At 35.0% G+C, this 20,449-nt stretch overlaps 1 protein-coding gene and 1 pseudogene across 2 annotated transcripts; both read right to left on the reverse strand.

Annotated features, from left to right (window-relative positions):
* Positions 1–4,068: 4,068 nt before the first annotated feature.
* CLEC2B (C-type lectin domain family 2 member B) lies at positions 4,069–18,905 on the reverse strand. 2 transcript variants are annotated; one of them, XM_066361195.1, is made up of 7 exons: positions 18,863–18,905; positions 18,635–18,752; positions 14,661–14,732; positions 10,944–11,107; positions 7,252–7,355; positions 5,295–5,436; positions 4,069–4,197 (listed from the first exon to the last, which is right to left on the reverse strand). In XM_066361195.1, exons 2-6 carry the CDS (start codon positions 18,720–18,722, stop codon positions 5,301–5,303), a joined length of 564 nt encoding a protein of 187 aa, XP_066217292.1. In that variant the 5' UTR covers positions 18,723–18,752; positions 18,863–18,905; the 3' UTR covers positions 4,069–4,197; positions 5,295–5,300. The 2 variants fall into 2 exon arrangements, with proteins under 2 accessions (XP_066217292.1, XP_066217291.1); XM_066361194.1 differs by having other exon boundaries at positions 18,635–18,885.
* Positions 18,906–19,154: 249 nt separating this feature from the next.
* Positions 19,155–20,449, reverse strand: LOC136389391 (ATP synthase subunit O, mitochondrial-like; annotated as a pseudogene).

Raw genomic sequence — 20,449 nt, forward strand, 5'->3', positions numbered from 1 at the left:
AAAAGTGTTAAACATGTTGATTGTTTACTTTAGATTTTATAAAATTTTATCTAAACTTAGAAACTATTACAGACTTTTAAGATTATGGGTACAGAAAAAGAACTTAAACTTTTTTCCTGAACTCTTAAGAATTAGTTGCCAAATTGATATATTTCATTATAAAATTTCAAGTATCATTAAATAATGTGCACATTTCCTACAATAATATGCTATTTAATTACAATACAATGGTCAAAATCAATATTCCCATTGCCACAATACTGCCAATTAATTCTCATTATCTTCAGGGTTTGCCACTTATCAAAATAATGTTCTTTAGAGTAAAACTTCCAGTTCAGATGTCTATTGAATCTCCCTCCAGCTAAAAGAAGAGTTCCTTAGCCTTCGTTAACATTCATGACCTTGACATTTTAAATACCACAAGCTGGTTATTCTGTAAAATGTTCTTCAATTGAATCTCTCTGATTATTTCTCATGGTTATATTCAAGTTATATCTTCTTGGCAGAAAGAGCAGGAAAGGGATGTAGTGAAACTGTGTTCTTCTTATTGCATCCTTTCAGATAGTACTCACTTTGGTTTGTTCCATTATTGATCATACTTATTTTATTTACATAATTAATGTGGTGTCTACTACACTTCACTGTAAAATCACTCTATTCCCTTTGTGATTAATATCTTGTAGGGAATGACCAAGATAGCCTTAACATTCCCCTCAGCTTGACTAAACCTTAGACAAGTTTCATTCTACCTGACTCCTGGCCTTCCTCTCTTAAGAGCACTTACTTTAGAAACTTATAATTGAAATTTTTATCTTTGCCCCTGTAAAAACATTTGAAAACCTTTTGAAGGTCTTACAATGCAGAAATATCTTTCTCAAGGGCCTGGGAATCATTCCTTTGAAATGTAATCATCAAGCATGCATATTGCTTATTTCTCACTTTCTGGGAGGGTAGGAGCCTAATTTCAGTAGGTGCCTAGCTCTTATCCTTCATAATATGGTACCTCCTATTATGATCTGAAAAAGTTCAATTTTCCTTTGGGTAAAACCATGTAACAGATACAGATGGTGTATGATCTCCCCCTCAGCCCAGCTCTTAAAAATCCTTTGGTTCAGCAAATTTTAGTTCAGACTGAGTTCTATCCTATCTCTTCTATTGCAATAACTTTGAAAAAGTCTTTCTTTCTTGTGTAAGATTGTTCCATGCAATTTTTGCTTTGACAGGAGCTATTTCTAAATTTTGTAATTATTCCATTTATCATTAAAATTTCAACTTATTCATTTTTGTATTTGTACCTTTGTGGACTTACATTTTCACATTTTGTACAATGGATCATAATCTCCTATTTTCATCATCAAATTGCTCCAAACATAATCATGACATTAACTCTTCAAGGTGACATCTGTGTCCCTGATCTCCACAATCCTTTGCTGGAATGTAGTTTTGTTTGTTGGTTTTGTTTTGTTTTTAAATGGTGATAACTTCAGCAGAATACCAGTAATCATTTTTGACAATGTTTGAACTGGCCTTTATGTTCTAACCAAGCCATGTTTAACTGGTATGCTATGAGAATTTTTAAAACATTCAGGACTTGACTATTTAGTCAGAGGAACTGACAACTTTTTTTTTAACTTGTATGTTGCCATGTGTTCCTTCTCTCTGAGTCTGAAATGACTGTTATAAACTTTGAGTGTATATTAAGAAAATTAAAAGGAGTCCTTATCAAGACCTAGGACTCATGAGGGTTCACAGCCTTTTTCCCATGATTCTGGTCATGCCACAACACCCTTAGGAAGAGACAGCCTGGTTCTCTTTTCTCCCTTGAGACTTTGTCTCAATTCTCCTCTCTGAAGGTGCCCACCCCCAAAACCCCAGAGTCAGGGGCACTAACTTCTTTTCCCTTAGATCATCAAATTAAAAAATAACAACAGCCAACATAACAATAGCCATCCAGTGTGAATGAAATAAAATTATACCTATTTTTTGTCAGATCAGCAAAAATATAAAAATTTTATGATGTCCCACAAAATTTTAGTGATTAGTTTATGTGTTCCATGAGATGAAAAAGGTTGAAAATTACTGTTTTAACCTGATTCATAAACATTAATAAACTAATTAGCCAGATAAATAAAAATAAAGCTTTCTTTTTCTAAATAATTTGGTTTTCTTTGTATCTTTAAAATATTATATTTTATTATGTCACCTTATCTAGAATGAAAGCTCCATGTGGGCAAAGGTTTTATCCTGTTTAGATACCTGTTGTAACATTATTATTTAAAGCAATACCTGGCACATGATAAGTGTTTAATAATTGGTTGAATCAATTTTGATAAATGCTATAAATAAAAATTGTATGATATGAAAATATAAAGTAGAAAGATCTGATGTTGTCACTGAATTCAGCTAATGCTTTATTAAATACATGATCAATAAACTCATATCTGGAGTGAGTAGAATTAAGTAGAAGAAGGGGGAATCCTTCTGAGAAACTTTATATAAAGCACCAATAGGTTAAAAAAGAAAAAAAATCTTTTGAGTTTAGTAAGTATGTTATGCTTTTAACAAAAGGCAAAGAGGCTCTGAAAGATTTGCTCAGTAGTAGAGCATTGACCCAGAGAGTGGATGTCTCAGGTTTGATTCCAGTCAAGACACACAGGAGAAGCAACCATCTGATTCTCCACCCTTCCCCCACTCCTTTTTTCTCTCGCTCTCTCTTCACCTCCTGCAGCCATGGCTTGATTGATTCAAGCACATTGGCCCTGGGTGCTGAGGATGGCTTCATGGAATTTCTGCCTCAGGTGCTAAAAATAGCTAGGTTGCAAGCATAGCCCCAGATGGGAAAAGCCTCGGCCCCAGACAAGGGTTGCCGGTGGATCTCAATCAAGGCATATGTGGTAGTCTGTCTCTCTATCTCTCCTTCTCTCACCTGGAAATGAAGAAAGGAAAAAAAAAGGTAAATAAAGTTACTATTAGTAAAGGTCAAAAAAGTATATGCTGGGTATAAAATATGGGTGGGAAATATGAAGTATCAAACATGCCATGTAAATATTTTAACTTTTATTTAAACAGCAATTGGAAGCCAATTAGCAGAGTACTCTGGTCAGTTTTGAGTTTTGAAACCATTGCTCTGGCTACAGTATGGGAAAAGGAATATGAGAAGGTGGATACCTAGAGCACCCACTGTTAGGCAAGTGATGATGTACTGGCATAACAACCTTGAAGATAAAGAGAACTACATTAAAATATAAATATTAATAGGTCTTATTGATTGAAATGTCAGCTGAGGGAAAAAGCAATGTTAAGGAAAATACCAAGTTTCTGTTTTTATGCAACTAGTTGGATAATGGTTCCATTTAATGCACTGATGAGGGCCTTATCTTGTGAATGATTATAAATTAAATTTTAGGCATTCAGGTTAAGATATAATTGAAACACTGAAGTGGAGTAGGCAGTTATATTTTGAATCTGAAACTCAAAGGAAGTTTCCTTGTTAAAATGTAAGTTTGGGATCCATTAGAGTAGATATTGAGCCCACCCGTAGAAAGCAGATTGCCTAGGAAAGAGTACACAGGGACAAGAGAAGAAGTCCTAAAACAATAAGCAGGCTAATGTGTATGGCGGAGACAAATGAAAAAAAGTGTCCTAAAATCACAAAGAACAGAGAAGTCAGGGAGTAAGGAGGAATCTCAGGGAATACAGTGTCACAGAATTCTTGGAAGACAGTATTTAAAGAAGAAGGAAATAGATAAATGTTAAATCCTGCTTGAGAGGACACAAGGGCTAGTAAATGAAGCAGTCCACTGGATACAGCTATACTGATTGGGGGTGGCAGGTCAGCACTGTCTTTGTGCACTTCTGTGGCTTGATAAGTAAAACTAGATTGCACTAGACTGAGACGCCTGCAGGATATATTTTCCTAAAATTAAAGAAGAATCTTGAAACAAGAAAGGGACACTCTAGCTCAAACTTGTATCTGAGAAAGATAAAACACAGAAATAAAAATAAACTGATCTTGATGATACAATGTCTTAGTTTGTTAGTAATACAGTAAAAAAGTATCACAAATCAGGCAGTTTAGAATCCAAATTTATTGTCCACTTTCTGGAAACTGGTCACAATGAAGTCACAATGAAGCTCTCTGCTGGGTCATGTTCTTTCAAATGGCTCAAGAGGACAATCTTTCCTCGTTTTTTTAAGCTGACAAGAAAGAAAAACATAGCTAACAAGAATATAAAGAAATAATTTAAATTATATTTAAAATAAACTAAAACATTATTAATGTTGATATGTTAGAAACATTTTCTTTAAAATGTGAAACAAGTCAAGAATATTAACCATCAATATTTTCTTGGCAATCTTACCCTTTTTAATTAGATAAGAAATAAGCAATAGTTATGAAACAAGAAAAAAATAAAACATTATTAGATGCTATATTTGCAGCATTAAAAATAATACACAGATTATTAGAAATTATGAGAGCTTCCAGCATGGATGTTGAACAGAAGAATAACCAAAAGCAGTCACATTTCTATAAAGAAACAACTATTTTTAAAGATAAAATGGGCCCTGGCCGGTTGGCTCAGCGGTAGAGCGTCGGCCTAGCGTGCGGAGGACCCGGGTTCGATTCCCGACCAGGTCACATAGGAGAAGCGCCCATTTGCTTCTCCACCCCTCCGCCGCGCTTTCCTCTCTGTCTCTCTCTTCCCCTCCCGCAGCCAAGGCTCCATTGGAGCAAAGATGGCCCGGGCGCTGGGCATGGCTCTGTGGCCTCTGCCTCAGGCGCTAGAGTGGCTCTGGTCGCAATATGGCGACGCCCAGGATGGGCAGAGCATCGCCCCCTGGGGGGCAGAGCACAGCCCCTGGTGGGCGTGCCGGGTGGATCCCCGTTGGGCGCATGCGGGAGTCTGTCTGACTGTCTCGCCCTGTTTCCAGCTTCAGAAAAAAGAAAAAAAAAAAAAAAAAAAAAAGATAAAATGACACAACTCCAATAGCAAACAAACTAGATACATATAATAAGGATACATATAGTAAATAATTTTCAGTAACTGTTAACAAAATTACAAGTTACATAAGAAGACAAAAATCAGTACAAGTATAAATTAATAAGAAAATAATGTTATAAAGACAACGCTCCTAATACTGACTTATAGATTCTGTGAAATTACAAGATTCTTTTAAAATTGATATAGAAAAGCAAAGATCCAGGCCATTTAAAAAGTGAAAAAAAATTATTTTAACAAATGACAAGTTATATAGAGGGGAAAAAATGATTACAAATATTAAAACTATATTACCTATGGTTAGTAGTCCCTCAGCAGAAAATTTATGCGTTTTTTTTTCTTCCTGCAAACCCATTTTCTTTCTGTGTAGCATCTAGCTGTTGCTGTACCATCATCACTGAGGTAAGTGCATTTTTCATTTCCTTTCACAGTAAACCTACAATAGTGAGAGATTATACACTATGTACTAGGGAGTCCTGTCATTTCTCCTTTGCCTAATAACACCTTTTTAAAAAAATCTGTACAGAGTAGTCTTAAAAAGGAATGCTATAACAGAGTATTCTCTTGAAAAGGTTAAGCTATCTGTGCCAAAATAGACTATAAGAGTCTGCCTTCCAAGAATTTGTATTTGTTAAAATGACATTAAGTTAGTTACATGTAATCATTAGAATTACCAGTTTATATAAATCAATGGCTCTAAACCTAAGTCGATTTGCCTACCTCCTGCTCCCCACAAAAGACACTTGGCAATAACTGGAGACATTTTTGGTTGTCACAAACGAAGTCAGTAAATGCCAGCTAACACCCTACAATGCACAAGAAATGGCCTCCTTCCCACAACAAAAAATTATTCAGTCCAATTTGTCAGTTGTGTTACTGAGAAATTCTAACATAAACTAAGTGGTAAAGTGACTGGCAGTTATCATTTAGCGTGGTTATACTGAGATCATGTGTGCAGTGAACTCAGGCCTTTGTTTGTTTGTTTGTTTTTATTCAGTGAGAGAGGGGAAGGCAGAGGCAGACTTGCATGTGCACCCTGATTGGGATCCACTTGAAAAGCCCATTAGGTGGGCGATGTTCTGCCCATCTGGGGCATTGCACCATTGCTCAGCAACCAAGCTCTTGTTAGCACCTGAGGAGAGGCCATAGAGCCATCCTCAGCACTCAGGTCAACTTGCTCCAATTGAGCCATGACTGCTGGAGGGGAAGAGAGAGGGAGAGAGAGAGAGTGAAAGAGAGAGAGAAGCTAGAGGGGGAGGGGTAGAGAAGCAGATGATTGCTTCTCCTGTGTACCCTGACCAGGAATCAAATCCAGGACATACACACACCGGATCAAAGCTCTACCACTGAGCAAACTGGCCAGGGCCAAACTCAGGTCTTTAGATTCCATTTTTCTTCTTGTAAAATGAAAGATAAAAAGCCCAGGATAAATTGTGTTATTAATACAAACAAAATCAGGTTAAAATAAACAACAAATTTATCATGAACTACAAAAGATGTCAGCAAACAGCATAAAGATTGAATAAAGGGCCCTGGCCGGTTGGCTCAGCGGTAGAGCGTCGGCCTAGCATGCGGAGGTCCCGGGTTCAATTCCCGGCCAGGGCACACAGGAGAAGCGCCCATTTGCTTCTCCACCCCTCCGCCGTGCTTTCCTCTCTGTCTCTCTCTTCCCCTCCTGCTGCCAAGGCTCCATTGGAGCAAAGATGGCCCGGGCGCTGGGCATGGCTCTGTGGCCTCTGCCTCAGGTGCTAGAGTGGCTCTGGTCGCAACATGGCGACGCCCAGGATGGGCAGAGCACTGCCCCCTGGTGGGCAGAGCGTCGCCCCTGGTGGGCGTGCCGGGTGGATCCCGGTCGGGCGCATGTGGGAGTCTGTCTGACTATCTCTCCCTGTTTCCAGCTTCAGAAAAATGAAAAAAAAAAAAAAAAACCAAAAAAAAAAAAGATTGAATAAAGGATATAGAATTGGAGAAAATAAGATAGAATCAGACAAATGTTTAATTTTCGGAAGGGGGCTGTGTTTATGAATCTTAGGTGTTTATTTTCAGAATAACCAACTAGGAGAAATCTTCCCTTATATCTTGATTCCCAATCTGTCTGGTTGACTCTTGGAACTAATCCCATATTATTTTCCTCATTCCATCTTTTCATCATGTGCTCAAGTCATTGGGCTCTAAAGAAATGTAGCTAGTGCATGGGTTCTTTTGGTTGCATTATCTAAATTTAAATAATCCCAGGAAGAAAGAAACTTACCATTTGTTAAATATGTTTCCATTTACCCATTTTCCTGTTTGATTTTCTGTCATCTGCAAACCAATCCAGTGATCAGAATTGCACTTGTGTTGTCTTAGAAAATCCTTTAGAGATAAAATAGATTTCATAATTTTACTTCTCCCTTTTTAGTGCAACCTATTGTGAAAGAGAAAGGTGATAAATGTCCAAGTCCTGGCTACACAGAGAATAGCTACAGCATGTTTTACTTTCTGACCCTCAGTGTTCTTATTTGTGAAACAAAAACATGAGATAATAGTTCTTTAAGATACTTTTTTATTACAAATTGATAAATATTCAATATAAAAATCTATTCCTCTAGGTTTTTAAACATTTAAAATTTGGCCTGACCTATGGTGGCGCAGTGAATAAAGTGTTGGCCTGGAACGCTGAGGTCACCAGTTTGAAACCCTGAGCTTGCCTGATCAAGACACATATGCAAGTTGATGCTTCCTGCTCCTTCCCCCGTCTCTCTCTCCTCTCTCTCTAAAAAGCAACAAATTTTTAAAAATCTAAAACAAACAAAATAAAAAACTTAAAACTTATGGAAAGCCAGAGTTTGTCATGAAGCTCTTTTTTAATCACCAGATATTTACTATAATGGTTTTCCTATCCTTACTAATTACTACTAGATTGAGTTCAATTTTATATTTTACTTCAACTTCTTTCCAAAAATTATCACATATGCACACAATCCACACACATGCTCACAAGCCACTAATATGCTAGTTCTTTCAGAATCTAACTACCAAATTGTATTTTCTGCAAATATTTCAATTTTTAAAGGCATCATTCAGAAGAAACTATAATCTTCCCTGAAATTTCTCCTTTTCTCTTTCTTATTTTTCAATGTTGAAATTTCTTGCTAACTTAGAGCTCGTTCTTCCCACAGAATTATGTTATATGTAGAAAGTCAGTGAGTCTCCTTTGCTACTAAATACCTGGAAAACCATAAGCTTTATAGTATATATAACTCTATGTTTCAATTTTATGATAAATATAAAGAAATCATAACAGATCATAACACTTATGGTCCATTTTTATCTAATAACAATGACACTAGTAACCTTTGGCATTTTAATATATCATCTTCTGCAGGAATTTATGAGTTCATTTTTTAAAATTTTAATTCATTGAGATAAGCTTTGGGATTACAAGGGAACTGATTAAGAAAATATTCTCCCTGGATTCAAAGGGTTTTATTTAGTGAGAAAAATTATGTAAATATAGAGTTAGAAAATATCCTACTACCTAAGGAGAAGATAATGAATATAATAAATACAAATTGAAATTTGAATTTATAAGAAGTATCTGGTCTTTATGGGAGTCTAAGAGGTAGATCAGGAATGGAAGATTCTATAATAAATATAGAGGACAAGGGAAAAAAGGACATTCATAGTCTTGACCTAGCAAGAAGCTTGTTTGAAGGCAAAAATATATATATAAGAAAAGGTAAATATATTAGAAACTGGCAGGATATTATATATACATACATTTATGTTATTGGACAATAGGGAAAACTGGATAATGTTCAGTAGCTGGGGTCTTGGTGGCAGGCAGCTAGAAGGTGCATTTTCTAGAACCTGTCTTATGAAAAATATTAATTTCTACTTTTTCAACAAAGGAATGTCCATGTAACCCTTTGTTAAATGCAAGATCTTTTTTTTTTTTAGAGAGAGATGCATCAACTCATAGTTGCATCACTTTAGTTGTTCACTGATTGCTTCTCATACGTGCCTTGACTGGGGACTCCAACTGAGACAGTGACCCCTTGCTCAAGCCAATGACCTTGTGCTCAAGCCAGCGACCTTTGAGCTCAAGACAGTTACCTGGGGATCATGTGGATAATCCCGTGTTCAAACCAGTGACCACATGCTCAAACTAGTGAGCTTGTGCTCAAGCAGGACAAGCTTGCTTTCAAACCCAGCAAATTTCGGGTTTTAAACCTGAGACCTCAGCATCCCAGCATCCCAAGTCAATGTTCTATCTACTGTGCCATCACTGGTCAGGCAAAAATGCAAGATAATTTAAAGAAGGTAGAAATAAATACAAAACATATCTCATGAAGCATGTTATATCTCATTTTAACTAAGAAAACACTTTATAATTTAAGTAAATATATATATATTTCAAATATACAGTCTTTTAAAATTCTTGTATACTTTTATCACTTCTTCACTGACAACTTTACTTTATTCTGTTTGTTACCTAGATTTTTCCCAGATTGTGTAGTACATAATATTCATCTACAAACTTCAAAATGCATCAAGATATTACATGACCAATCTTTTTCTTAACCAAACAATAAAATCATTCTTAGATGATATGTTTAATGACTTCTTTTAAGCTCAAAATTAATTATTTTTGTGTATTTCTGTTCTTTGAGTCCCATGATATTCACTCTTTTTTTCAGCTTTTGCCATCATGTTTTTTGCAAGTGAAGAGTTTAAAAATGGTTTGTCTTGTTATCTCTTTATTTCCCCCAAATTTTATTAATGTTTATTATTTTTTCATCTTACTCCTAATTTATATTTTTTTTCCCCAAGAGGAACTGTAAAAGGCAGTTTAAAGAGTCATCAGAATAACTGCAAAAGTCTTGCAAAATTCAGGGGTGAAACTGATGACCACAGAAGCTTTTCCCATTTAAATGAGGTTGCACATTTGGTTGTGTCTGCTCTTAACAATATCTAGTTTTTCACATTTTATTCAGATTTCCAATACCTTTATTTGCTTCCAAAATAATTTACTTTCCTTGCGCTGAACTACAAATTGTCCTAGCCTGTTTCACATCCATTTAAATTTAAACCAATCTTCAGGGAGATTACATAAATACACTTTGTTCACCACAGAAATAACACAATTTTAACAATGTTTACTGCTGTGCTGTACTTTTTACATTTCAATTACTTCTTAATTGTACATTATCCATAAAGTTACATTATCTTTTATATTGACCTTTTTAAAGATATTTTTAAACAAAAGCAAAAACATGCTTACCACAGAAGTGACAAAGGGAAATAACAGATTTCATAAGTACAAAGCTACAGAGTTTCATAATCTCTTTTTAAAGTTCTTGGAAATTCTCTTTATTCATAAAATTTTAGCCATGTAAATTAATACTTATTCAACAAAGATCCATTAAGCTTTTATTTCTATCTGCCTTTATGTTACAACAAAAAATACAATTTTGAATAAAACATAGCATCTGTTCACTGGAATTTCATACTCCAGGCTGGGTGAAAACATTCAACTGCACACCCATTGCATTATTGGTAGTGAGTGCTGAGATGGAAGATGCCACGGGACCTCAGACATGGCTGGCAAAGCAAGACTGAGAAGTCAGAAGAAGGTGGAATGAAGAATCTCATCCTTCCTAAGGCATTTCTCTTTGTGGACCATTGGCTTTTAAAAGGTTTTCAAATAATATCAAGCTCTTCTATTTATAATCCTTAAAATATAAAGATAACTATCAAATCTACTACTTGATGTGTTACACTATACAAACAAAACACCAGCAGGTACCATCCAAGGTATGTTATGAACACCTTCAATATTCTGTAAACAGAAGTTTTAAAAACTCTGTGCAGAAGTTTTAAAAATCATAACGAAATTCAAATATTTCCAATGCCCCCACACAATAAAAATTCATAAGGAATGTGTATTAGATTACTTACCATTTCTTCTTTAGTGTCAATCACAGTGAGGTCAGCATGTTGAGTCAAACAGTTTTTTCTACTTGAATTCCAATCCCCTTCATCATTAGAAAAATTATAGCAATTATCTTGAAAACCAATCCAATAATCTGGACAATAATATTGAGTAGGTAAAAGTCCTATAACTGGAAATGAAACAAATGCATATTTTCAGAACCAGATAAAATAATATGCTTTTGTATTTGACATTATTAAGGTAAGACAAGACTGTGATGTAAAAGATTATGATCCTGATTAGAATTTCATATCTATCACATAACAAATTTTTTTTTAAAATGTATGTTATCTTAAGTGACAGTAGTTCAGTGTTTTACAGGACACTCATATTCCTTCAACTCTAATGTCAGTGATACACAGGCATTCCATAGTAACAGTGTTACCTGTCTTAATTTCACTTGTGTTAAGTCAACTTTGGCATTTCTGAGCAAATGAAATATAATAAAATATTAACATTTTTTGCAAGTAATAAAAATACTAATTTATATGAGACTGTTAAAAATCTAGGAAATGTGTTAAAGTTAAACTATAGGGAAGCATTGGAAATAACAAATAGAATATAAAACTAATAAAGTATGTGTTGGATTGCCTGTGGTCAAGTAGGTACTACCATTTTTGTATGGTTCTGGGTTAACTAATGAAAAGAACCCACATGAGATTTAGAAGGTGAAAGTGAAGCAGATGCCATTATTCTTAAAGAACTTGGGCATCAGAAGTTCACAGGCCTTTTCATGTGTGTCCCTTATGTAGTTTGGCACATAGATGTGTTTACTTTTTAGACTTTCATCTAACCTTTGAGTTCTCCAAACACATTAGTGCTGTAAGCCAAAATTATTAGTGACTATTTCCTCTTCAATAATAGAGCTTCCAGATGGTCACTCTCCAGCTCCTCCTGCAATCATGTTATCTCTAATTCCTTTATTAAGGTCCTGGTCTTGAAACATTTATAATTTCTGCTTTTCTGAACACACACAGACTGAATCAAATTTTTGCACCAAAAGTGGTTCTAAAGAAACAGAACCTTAAGGATGAAATATCATCATATTGATTTTCCAATGTCATTAGCTTTAAAGGCATTAATCTAATCACCAGTGGTGAATGGGATGCTAGTGGTTAAAGATGCACCGAAGTAAAACAATTGGCTAAATTATCAGCTATAGTCGCTTGATGTCAAGTGCTCATAACACCCCTCTCAGTGAGTATAACCACTGATAAACAATGTGCAAAAACTTTAAGTACAATGATATCTGACAACCATAATTACCCAAACTAAGTCAGTTGACATACATAGAGAACTACATGCAACAACATAATGTACATTCTTTAAGTGTACATAAAACATTTACCAAAATGCAAAACAATAAAGTGGTAATAACAGATTTTTAAAAATTGAAGACATTTACAGTATGTCACCTGATTGCAGTAAAATTGAACCATTTATCAATACCAAAAATAAAAATTAAATATCAACAAGTTATAAATTTAGTAAAACAAGGCTAAATAGCTTATGAATCAAAGAAGAAACAAGAGAACTGAAAAATATTTTGAACTAAAAAATGTTGCATATATTTTCATACATGTAATATGTACATAATATCAAAACTTATAAGCTACAATTAAACTTACAGAACATAGAACATTCTCTTAAAAGGTTAGAGAAAATTTTTATTTAAATTTATGTTTTAAAAAAGAAGGAAAACTTTTTAGAAAGAGAATGATCTACCTCAAATGTTAGTAGGAGTGGGGAATTAAAAGCAAAGTAGAAAGACACAATTAAGCCTGACCAGGTGGTGGTACAGTGAATAGAGCATCAACCCAGGTTCGAAACTCTGAGGACATCGGTTTGAGCAGAGGCTTGCTGGCTTGAGCGTGGGATTATACATATGACTCCATGGTAGTTGGCTTGAGCCCAAAAGCCACTGGTTTGAGCCCAAGGCCACTCACCTGAGCAATGGGTCACTGGCTTGGCTGCAGACCCCTCGGTCAAGGCACATATGAGAAAGCAATCAATGAACAACTAAAGTGCTGCAATTATGAGTTGATGCTTCTCATCTCTCTCCCTTCCTGTCTATCTCTCTCTCTCTCTCTCTCTCTCTCTCTCTCTCTCTCTCTATATATATATATATATATATATGCAAAGTATTTAAACATGAACATCACAAAATATTGTGGCTATATGTGCAATAAATATGAAAAAGAAGTTTAATAGTATTAGACATCAGAAAAATTCTAATTAAGATCACAATAAGTTACCACAATATTCATCAGAATAACAAAAATAAACAAAACTGACAATAAAGTTTTGACAAGTATGATCAGCAACTCACATTTTCAAAAACTTTGAGTTGGATTATCTACTATCTTTGCATTTTCTAGTAAATCTGACTAATGTATACCTTAAAGCTTAATTATCCCTTTTATAAGTATATTTCAAATAATATCAACTATATACTAAGAGACCAAAATTATAAAAATATTCAGAGCAACACAATTTGCAGTAGTCAAAATGTGGCATAATCTAAATATTCATCAAAAGTAAAATTAGTAATGATATATAGCATAAAATACTCTACATAAAGAATTTGCAAATTACAACCTGAGACCAAATTCAGAGCTAAAAATCTTATCACATTTTAAAATAATAAAAACAATCAAAAGTATTAGTCAAAATAATCAAGAGGAATAATATTTTGTGACACATAAAATTTATATGACATTCAAATTTCCAGGTTCAATTGTGTTACAACACAGAGGAAAGCCTGAATTATTGACTATGTAACCCTTTGTATAAAAAATTTTCCAGTCCCCTTCTACAACAATGAATCAATGAAATTCCACAGTATAACTAGAAGAATAACACGGCATAATGTGAAACAAAAAAATGAGATGCAAAAGATTCATGCAAATTACACAATTTTATTTATGTGATTTATTTATTTATTTATTTACTATTTATTAATCTATCATGACAGAGACAGAGAGAGGGACAGATAAGGACAGACAGACAGGAAGGGAGAGAGATGAGAAGCATCAATTCTTCGTTGCAGCCCCTTAGTTGTTCATTGACTGCTTTCTCATATGTGCCCTGATTCTTGGGGGCAGGGGGGTTCCAGCAGAGTGAGTGACCCCTTGCTTAAGCCAGTGACCTTGGGCTCAAGCCAGTGACCTTGAGCTTCAAGCCAACAACCTTTGGAATCAAGTCAGCCACCATGAGGTCATGTCTATGATCCCAAGTGAAAGCCAGCGACCTCGCACTCAATCTGTTGAGCTCACGCTCAAGCCGGATCAACCCGCACTCAAGCAGGTGATCATAGGGTTTCCAACCTGAGTCCTCTGCATCCCAGTCTGATGCTCTATCCACTGTGCCACCACCTGGTCAGGCTTACATAAATTATTTGAACGAACAAAACTAACCTATACAACAGAATTTAAAATAGTGTTTTCCATTATCAGTGTGAACAATTTTGTCTTAATCTTTGCATCTCCCAATGCCTCACATAGGTCACATATTTCATAATAATTTATTTTTTAATGTCCCTTAACTATATATTGTAACTAATAGGAAAGGAGTGAGAATAATAAGAAAAGATCATGATTGAGACTGAAAGAAAAAGAATCATACAACAGGAAACTCTGAGCAGGGGAAAAAAAGAGAAGAAATAAAGTATGTAATTTACTTACCTAACAGAACTAATAAAACAATAAATACAGATAGTGCTATTAATATAATAGACATCTTACACTTGTCAATACCTGAAAAACAAAAAAACGAATACAGTTAGATTAAGAAAAGCTAAAATTCGCATCCATAACTGTATCTAACAAACTTCATTAGGCAATTTTATTCTGGTATTTCACAGGAGATGACACACAAAAAAAATTGTCTGTTGGTTAAAATTTCTCAGGACATTCTTATATCCAATCCTAGTGTTACTATGGATTTTACTGTCACATTCTAAGGATTCAAATATGTATGAATAGTTAGGGTAGAATTTACTCAGGCTTTAAGCCACCACCGACCTTCACTACTCTTCCTTTCTGATGAAATATGAGCACATCCTAATAGTCTTTGAGTGTTTCTAAGAAAATCTACTTTCTAAAAATAAAAAGTTTATTTTAAATGATAGATGGTATAGTATATTTGAAAAGTCATAGAATAATCAATCAAAAGATTTGGGATTAAGATTTTTGTCACAAACCAGCAATAGTCCTTCAATAGTCCTTTTTTTTTTTTTTTCCTGGTCCTGTTATTTCCTTGTCTGCAAATTCAGTAGAACAGAATTCATCTCTAGCTGGAAATTTTTTTTCTTTTATCAGTGCTCATTTTGGGGAAAAATAGTACATAAGTTTTCTGAAATAAAAGATTTTTATTTTATGTTATTTTAAATAATTTATCCTTAAAAAATTTTAAGAAATTATAAAAGTTATTTTAAAGTAGACTATGAACTTATTGAGACTGTTTATCATTCTTATCTTTTTCATGTAGTAAAGGACTATTCTTTTGTTAAATACATTTGTTCATACTATATGTATTAAAGAAACAATATTTAAAATGCATCCAAATTTACTCTACTTAGAGATAAACAGCATTCGCATTTGGGTTAACATCCTTCCATCTATGTATCTCTTGAATCCTATTTTCACATATATAACTTCTATCCTAAATACACATAATTTTAAATTATCATGTACCCATTGTTCTGTAGTCTAATGTTTACAGCTACCAGATTGGTCTTCCCATGTTCGGCACACTGTGAAAGGTTGCTCCCAGTGAATTATGCCTTCCCTGTGTCTACTGTGCCTCATACACAGGATCTTGCTACTCCTCCCATTTGGAGGTACACTGTATTTCTGGACACTTGAATATGAATTGGCCTTATGCCTTGTATGGCTGGTGGCCATAGCCGTGCAGGTTCACATTGCATTCAGGCAGATGGTAAAGGAACTGTGGAGCCAGAGGATGATAAGCCATTCTGTTTATTAAAGTCTCACAATGGTGTACAAGAAAGCAAGCAGGGAAAACCGCTTCTCTCTCTCAGGGTTGATGAGCATACAGATTGGGGGAAAATCTGTTCTCCAGCAAGTAATGGCCCCTCCCAATGGTTGCAGGCAATCCTCAATCTACAATCTGTCGCCCTGAGGGTAAGCACCTGCAGCCTTACATAGACTATACATATGTGGTGCTGCCACATGCTTATGCACCAGACAAAGCACAAGCAAGCAAGCCTAACATACTCATTTGCCCAACATGCCTTGATTTGACCAATGAATATGGTAGAAGTAACTGTCTGGGACTTTAGAGCCCAGGCTTGAATAGATGCAATTTCTACTTTCACTCATTTGGAGTGAAGCCATCACCTAAAGAAGTAGAGAGAGGAGGAGTGAGAGAGAAAATATAGAGGATAAACAGTTGAATCTAACCGCTAAAGTTTAAATCTGTGAGAGATGACATGTGGATCCTCAGTCCCTGCCCAAGTGTACCAGCTGGCATCACACGGAGGAAAAGAACAACTCCCAATGAATCTTGTCCACAGTCCTAACCCATAGAACCACCAGCAATATCATAATTTGTTGTGTTATGCCATGAAAACTTTGGGGTAGCTGTTCATCCAGAGCAAGAGATAAGTTTATCCTTCATGTAAATGTGTAACTTCATATCACAATTTAATGGCTGATACTTGTCTTTTATATGGCCATACCATTAAAATAAACATGTAGCAAATTATAACCAGTGTGACTAGATAAGAGGTAGTACAGGAGCAAAATGATGCTAAGCTTTCTAAAAAAAAAACAACTTTATTTTCTTGTAAGTATAATGGGAAGCCTTTGGATATTTTTTTAGTGGGTGTTTGGCATTACCAGATCCATGTTTTTAACAATTTGCTACAGGCTTTGGCTGGGTAGCTCTACTGGTAAAACATTGTCCCTATCTACTAAGGTTGAAGGTTTGATCCTCTGTTAAGGCACATGCAAGAATCAACCTATAAATGCATAAATAAGTGGAACAACAAATCAGTGCTTCTCCCTTTCACTCTAAAAAAAAATTATGACTATGGGGTGGAGAGACTATTTACAAGGTTATAATGTTAAACAATCAAAATATAGTGTTGTGCTAAACAAGAATATTATAATAGCAGTGGAGATAAAATAAATCCAATGGAGGTCATTCGTGTTTTGCTGGAGTGGTTTTACAGAGTAATGTGAGAGGAAGTTAGATTGCTAGAGGTAAGAAAGCAAAATTCTCCAGTGGTCTCTCAGAGAACCTTTGCTATGTGAATGGAAAAGAGTTAGGAAGAGTTAGGAAATGAGATGAATGGTTATAATAGGATTTTGTAAAAAGATATAGCAAATAATCCTGGCCAGATAGATTGGCTGGTTAAAGCATCATCCTAAATCACAGAAGTTACCGGTGTGATCCCTGGTCAAGGCACATAAGGGAACATATAGATGATCCTCTCTCTCACTCTTTCTCTCTTTCTCCCCCTCCTTTCTGCTTTTCCTAAAAAATCAATAAAATTTTTTAAAAATTTAATGATAAAGGCCACATTAGGGAAAACAGACATAGCAAATAATATTTCTATGCATTTGAGGATAATTTCATGTAAAAGGGATGGATTGCTGACACAGGTAGAAGAGAGATAGAATCGTTAAATTAAAAAGAATTTTTTTTAAAAAAAGAACTCTTGCACAGACTAGACTAAAAAGGTTGTAGTCTGAAGTACAAATAGAAAGATTGTTCCTAGGTAAGACCCTGCCTCCACTGTAGCAAAGATTTAAAAAGAGAGAGAGAGAAACAAATCATACAATTGTGTACTGATATGAACTTCATCATAATTTTTGATTTACATGTGCTGGTAGTTTGAAATAAAATTAAATGGCGAATGTTTAAAACTCACTATAGTTCCTAAACCATGGGTTGTTGTATTTAATGCATTTTAGCTTCATTACCTCCCATTCATTCCCTCCTTCCTTCACCATAGTTTGACAATAAAGAACCCTGTTGAAATAACTTTAAAAGATTTTCCTGTTAGATTTAGAACTGGGATCTTTTATACTCAGAGTTTGTTATTTAATACATCCAGTAATACCAAGTTGTTTTTCAAGCTTCTTGTTTGTTTTTTTAAGTACACTTTCTTCAGGGTTCCCGTAATTACTTAGATAAGAGTGAGATAGGGAGATCATCTTTCTGTTATTAAGTAACTCTAAAGTTTAGTTATCTTGACTTTTTTACAACCCATAAACAATATTTTTAAATGACACAAATATGGATCAATTTTTTCATATCTTGTGCATATTCTGGGCATTGAAAAAGTATGTAGATTATATGTAACATCTTCTCTAGTAAAGCTATCATCAAATACTAAGTTAAAGTGAAACAATCTTGAACAGTTTTAAGCTATGGTTAATCCTTCTCTATTATTAATTAAGATAAGACAAAATGAATCTGAATTGAAAGAACAAAATAGTTTATTATAAATCTGAATTTTGTTTTAATTTTCATTTATGGAGATGTTAAAAAAAATCATATTTTTCTGCCTTAAAAAAAACTACAAAACCCATTTCATGTCTTCTAAGATTTTTGTTTAACATTATGCTTCATCATTTCACTAAATAGTCTTCATTAAAAGACTATTAACAATTAAAAGTGGTCTTACCATTATTTTCTGAATCAGTATTTTGGTTGTTATTATTGGTTCTTGGCACCACTTCAGACAAGGCTGCTGAGACGGTGTTTTGTGGCATATCTTCCAAAACTTCTCTTCCAAGTTTTTACTGTAAAACAAAAATGTTATTACTATTTCCACAACAGTTTTAAACCATGGTATGCTACTTTTGTAAAAGAAAATAAACTAGTAAGTAGTATTTTTCAAAACGAAAGTAACCATATGATTATGAAGAGTCAGACTTCGCCTTGCTGTGAAAAAAAAAAAAAAAAAAAGCAGAAAGGAAGTCAGTAACAAAAAAAAAGTAGAAAGGAAGTGAGTAACAGCAACAACAGAAAAATATATATAAAGGAAGTTCAGTAAAACAAAAACTCGTAAAGCAAATAATAAGGTGCTCATATATTCTTTATTTTTCTTGTTCAAGAAGCATTTAATTGCTGCTTCAAATTTAAGAGTTTTCACTGAAAGAAAATCAACACTTTCAGAAAGCCTCCCACATAAACTTGTTCAACTACTGAATCTTGATTTTTGCAGATATATCAACATATTTCTCTTCAATATAGACCATCATTCCTCCCATGATTGACAGATCAAGCTTAACTTCCAATTTCAATATTTGGCTTTTACTTAGGAAGCTCTTCAAGACCATCTTTAATTCAGAAAAAATGCCTTCATCTAAAAGAGATGCAGTAAGCCTGACCGGGCGGTGGCGCAGTGGATAGAGCGTCAGACTGGGATGATGAAGACCCAGGTTCGAGACCCTGAACTCGCCAGCTTGAGTGAGGGCTCATCTGGTTTGAACAAAAGCTCACTAGCTTGAGCCCAAGATCTCTGGCTCGAGCAAGGGGTTACTCGGTCTGCTGAAGGCCTGCGGTCAAGGCACGTATGAGAAGGCAATCAAATGAACAATTAAGGTGTCACTGTGCAACGAAAAACAAATGATTGATGCTTCTCATCTCTCCATTCCTGTCTGTCTGTCCCTGTCTATCCCTCTCTCTGACTCTCTCTCTGTCTCTGTAGAAAAAAAAAAAAAGAGATGCAGTAATAACTGTAGAAGGCACTTTTCCTTGGTATACACTCATTTTAGTAGAAAAAGCAGAAATCACTCCAAAGCTACTACTGTTCAAGTGACAATTTTCAGCAAGCAAATTGAACAGATGAGACATGATGAAGAAAATCTCTCTTTGGTGGTCATGTTTTCATCACAGAATCCCAAGTCCAAGGGGACTTCTCCTTCCTCGGTTCTTGTCATGCTCATGAAAAAGAATTCAAGTAAGAGGCAGGGTGCAGTGTGGAAGCAAAACAAGCAGTTTATTAATCAAAGCTATACACTTGGCACAAGACACAGTGAGCAACTCAGCTAGCCTGAGCACTTCACCTGTTGGGGGCTTAGCAGTGATATACTTTAGTTTCAAGGCTTCCTTTCTCTGATATTGGGACTAAGATACAGTGTTTCAAGGCCGTTTGAACATCTAGTGCTTTTGTTTTGGCAGACCCTAGGACTGCTGACTCCCTCTTCAGTGGGTGAGATAAACCCTGATTTTGCCCCTCCCCTGATAGCTATCTATATTACCTAACAATGTCACTTAAGTTTTTCACTTTAATGGAATGCTTTGCATAGGGATTCATAACTGAAGCAGCTATATTAGATTTCTTCAAGATTTGTGCTACTTTCAACAATTCCTTTTTCATCTATCTGTTCCAGTATATGAACAGGTACCTCAGAAACTTAAAAAACAGCCTGACCACAAATGTACTGAAGCCTCCCACTTGCCAGGAGAGCCCAGACACTTCTGGGGTGGTCAT

Source organism: Saccopteryx leptura, chromosome 1, assembly GCF_036850995.1.
Source record: "Saccopteryx leptura isolate mSacLep1 chromosome 1, mSacLep1_pri_phased_curated, whole genome shotgun sequence".
Lineage (NCBI taxonomy): Eukaryota > Metazoa > Chordata > Mammalia > Chiroptera > Emballonuridae > Saccopteryx > Saccopteryx leptura.